This window comes from Bremia lactucae, linkage group LG5, assembly GCF_004359215.1.
Source record: "Bremia lactucae strain SF5 linkage group LG5, whole genome shotgun sequence".
NCBI lineage: Eukaryota > Oomycota > Peronosporomycetes > Peronosporales > Peronosporaceae > Bremia > Bremia lactucae.
Window position 1 is genome coordinate 4,475,834 of NC_090614.1, and position 4,055 is coordinate 4,479,888.

A 4,055-nucleotide genomic window follows, 5' to 3' on the forward strand; every position below is an offset into this window, starting at 1 on the left:
GGTGTACTTAAGGGGATGGTCAATTACTAAATAATAGTAATTAGACCTGACACTCGGGTGTGGTGCACATTTGTGACCAACCCTTGTGGATGTGATGCACATGGGTGCATTCACATTAGGAGGGATGACGCCCAGCGTCATCCGTGATGACGGCTAGCGTCATCAGTTATGCGAGGGATCTACAAAGATACGCTCGCAATATCCTCCAAATATTATCTACCTTTTAGATAATATTAATTAACAACCTTTTAGTGTTAATTTCATGTAACGATACACCCCGTTACAAAGTGCGCACTTGGAGCCGGATTACCGCTTTACTTTACTAGAGTACTTAGTGCGTTAAGTAAGGTCGCTAAGGCGCCCACCACAACTACCTTACTGCACGCAAGAGAAGCTGGTTTATCCGCTTCCTCGCTGTGCTAGGGTGTGTGCCTAAGTAGAGCGTGGCCGCATTACGACGTGCCCGCCTACAGATCCTTTACTCTTTTCATCGCAATTGACCGATTAATGATAGAACGCTATTTATTCTTAATCAGTAAAGAATACGTAACTTGATCGCGATACAGTGGTACCCCTGCGTTTTTGAGTGTGGAAAATTTTCTGAAACAGCAGACATTATACATTAAACAAAACAGTTACATATGGGTATGGGGGTACTTATTTTAAAAATATTTTCTTAAGTGCCTTATGAACGCAATATCGAACTTCGTTGATGGCAACGCCTTCTTCGTGGTTTTCGTCGGATGCGCTGCGTCTGCTAGAGGCCCGCAACCGACGCGAAGTCGAAGTATTTAATGATGTCATTGCGTCTTACCAGCAGCTTCTCTTTCGCTCTGCCCTGGGATCGAGCTCTGCGTCGCAGCGTCTCCCAAGTTCCGAAAACCAAGACGACGCAGTGGCGCAGCGATATCTTGTCGCAATTCAAAAGCTAGAGCGAGAGTTAGCCGACAAGAATGAGCAGCTAGTGAGCTATACGGGTCAACAGCTAGCTCTCGTGAGTGAAAGCAAATCGCTGCTTCAGGAACGAGAGCAATGGGAGCGACAGCTGGTGGTGATGACCAAGCAGCTGGATGAGGAGATGGTGCTTAGTCAAGCAAAGGACAAAGCGCTTAAGGAGCTACAAGATGCGTTACTAACAACTGGAGAGGAATTGGCTCGACACCGGGCGCTACTGGAACAAAGCGAGGCTGAAGGCTCGAGACTGCGGCGCCGAAACACGGAACTCGAGACGCAAGTGCTCGAAAAGAATGCATTGCTGCATGAATGGCTTGAGGCAAATAGTGGCGAGAATATCGGAAAGAGTCCGTCACCTGCCTTGGTGGCAATGGCGACACAAGAAGCGGCCGAGCGCATGAGTCACTTAACGCTCAACGGCGACGACGGAGGCACCGCGCATTCTCCTTCGAAGCTCGTGACTCTGGCGACGCATTCCATTCGCGCCCACGCGACAGAAGTGAATTGCGTTTGTTTCAACACGTCGGGCAAGATCCTCTTTAGTGGCAGTAGTGATGGAACCGTGAGGGCGTGGGAAGCCGAGGCCGCGTCGCTGTCGCTGCCGCGAGCGCTGGGAGAATACCGAGGCGTGGGCACGGCTCACCCTTTGCTGTGTGTGCGTGCGTCCGAGGACGGGGCGCTTGTGCTAGGGACAGGATGTGACCGCAAGTGTTTTGTCTGGAGAGTCGGCACTGGACGCGTCATGCAGACGCTCACGGGGCACAAAGGCAAAGTCTTGGCGGCCGAGTTCTCGCCAGTGGCACCGCATGAAGTCATCACGGGCTCGTCCGACCGCAGTTTACGTGTCTGGAACGTGGTGCGAGGCGCGCGAGTGCAGACAATCAGCTGCGTGTCGAGCTGCAACGACATTGCCGCGCCTTCCGGAGCATCTGGCGCGTTTGTGCAGTTTGCAAGTGCTCATCAAGACGGTGGGGTCCGGTTCTGGGACACGAGAACGCGTCGGTGTGTCCACGAGCTACGAAATTTGCACACGGAGCAGACGACGTCGGTGAGCTTTGGTGGCACGTATTTGCTGACGAATTCACGCGATCATTCGCTTAAAGTCATTGACCCTCGGACGTATGGCGTCTTACGCGAATTGCGTCATTTAGACTATCACTGCGGCTTTGATTGGGCCCAGGCGTCGCTTAGTCCAGACAGTCGATACGCTTTGGCTGGTGGGGTCTCTGGGGCGCTCTTTATCTGGAACGTCCGCACGGGGAAGCTCGAAAAACAGTTGAAATCTGTGAACTCGATGGGTCATCATGGCGCTGTGGCGTGCTGTGTGTGGCGTCCAGATGGCCAGGGCGTCGCCTCATGCGATAAAAATGGGGTAGTGGTGCTCTGGGAGTAGTACGACGCGTTCGATGTATTATTAGGTTACAAATGCTATTCCTTCAGGTCGAATGACGTGCCACAGCCGCAGCCACTGACGGCGTTGGGATTGTTAATCACGGCAAAGGCACTTCGAATGAGCTCTTCTTCGAAGTCGAGCGTACTGCCTCGAATGAGCTCGAGCGACTCCTTGTCCACGACAACCTTTCCTCCGTTCTGCTCAAACACCACGTCCTCCTCGACGTCTGGCGTCGTATCTTTCTCAAATTCAATCACGTACTGAAAGCCAGAGCAGCCACCGCCTTCTACTGCGACGCGAAGCATTAAGTTATTATTCTTTTGCCGCTCGGCTGCCTCGATTATTTTCTAGAGATCAAATACAAAGTTCCTTAAACGAAAAATAACAATTCGCAAAGGAAGAAGCCTCAGGACACACCTGAGCTGCGAGCGGCGTGATTATGAGATCGGGAAGACCTGTGTCGCGCACGACTTGGACATTGGAGGCCCAGCGCAGCTGCGGAGCCCGGAGGATGCGATGAAGAGGTCGTGACAGCATCGACATCTGATGACGGGTTTCAAAATTTGCTTTTCTTATTCCTGACATCGTAATTTTTCTTTTCTCTTTTCTTATAACTTTTATGCGGATCATTTCCATTATTGTTGTATTGGTATTTTCTACATCAATCCGTGATCAAACACCACCCACCCTTAGAAATAGAAATCATGTCAATGATATAAAAAAGAAGTGCTCAATTTTCTTATTGCTTGTTCTTTCTAGAAAGTGCTCAATTTTTTTTTTCGCTACAATTTTTGACAAATTGCTTTTTCTATTTTGACAGCTTCTTGTGGAAAGGGCTAAAGTTGCCCTAATGCTACACAGTCCCCGTTAAGTACACTTGGTGTTCTTGAGGATGGCAATTAGTCCATAAGATAAACTTATTAAAAATTAATATCTTCCAAAAATATATATTTGATTACATTAAACAAATGTTGTTAAAAATAAACGAACCTGTAATGGCATAAATTATAGGACAATTAATTCAATAAAGTAATTAGACCCACCCACACGGGCGTGGCTCACATTTTTGACCAACCATTGTGTACGTGATGCGGAGGGACGACGCCTAGCGTCATCCGTTACGCGAGGTATCTAGAAAGATACGCTCGCAATGAATAATAGTGTTATCTACAGAGATGACATATTTTTGTAATGGGGCACACATCGGTTGGAGAACCGTTGTTGTGGTACATTTACTTTATGGGTAAAATACCCTTTTATCTAATTTTAAAATAATTAGTTACTTAAATCCCATTTATTATGGGTAACAAATGTGTTCGCCGCCAGATATAAATCTGGCGGCCAAAATCTATTTTTAATTTGCTAGGGTAAGGTTTTTAGACTTAAATAATTAAATAAAATGCAGTTCCCCTTTTGATGTTAAAGCGTTAAACGCCTTTCTAAGGTATATCCTCTTGGGCACTATTGCCACTTGATTCTACGAACCCATGAATCCCTTGAACTAGAATTCCTTAAGCTTAAATAGCTTGTACGACTCCCTGTGTTGTTAATTTTATTAGTTCAATAGAACTAAGTGACTCTCTGAGTCTGAAAGTCTTCCTCTGACTTTAGGAGAGAGGTAGCTCCGCTACACCTGGTGGCACTCGTAGTCAATCTACGCCTGAGTCTTTACAAGACTAATTTTTCACGAAAATGGAAGAGGTTCCAG

At 47.5% G+C, this 4,055-nt stretch overlaps 2 protein-coding genes across 2 annotated transcripts; one reads left to right on the forward strand and one right to left on the reverse strand.

The window, feature by feature from the left end:
- Window positions 1–655: 655 nt before the first annotated feature.
- Window positions 656–3,077, reverse strand: CCR75_001801 (uncharacterized protein). Its single transcript, XM_067959902.1, has 2 exons — window positions 2,765–3,077; window positions 656–2,694 (listed from the first exon to the last, which is right to left on the reverse strand). Exons 1-2 carry the CDS (start codon window positions 2,981–2,983, stop codon window positions 2,383–2,385), a joined length of 531 nt encoding a protein of 176 aa, XP_067820986.1. The 5' UTR covers window positions 2,984–3,077; the 3' UTR covers window positions 656–2,382.
- Window positions 713–2,347, forward strand: CCR75_001802 (uncharacterized protein; the record flags this gene model as incomplete). The annotated part of the gene is made up of 1 exon (XM_067959903.1): window positions 713–2,347. One exon carries the CDS (start codon window positions 713–715, stop codon window positions 2,345–2,347), a length of 1,635 nt encoding a protein of 544 aa, XP_067820987.1.
- Window positions 3,078–4,055: the final 978 nt, after the last annotated feature.

Bases quoted from the DNA above. Each gene is read 5' to 3' on its own strand.
- CCR75_001801 (XM_067959902.1), bottom strand. From the start codon at position 2,983: ATGGAAATGATCCGCATAAAAGTTATAAGAAAAGAGAAAAGAAAAATT. The intron at 2,695-2,764 runs GTGTGTCCTGAG...TTTGATCTCTAG, and splicing joins TCACGCCGCTCGCAGCTCAG to AAAATAATCGAGGCAGCCGA.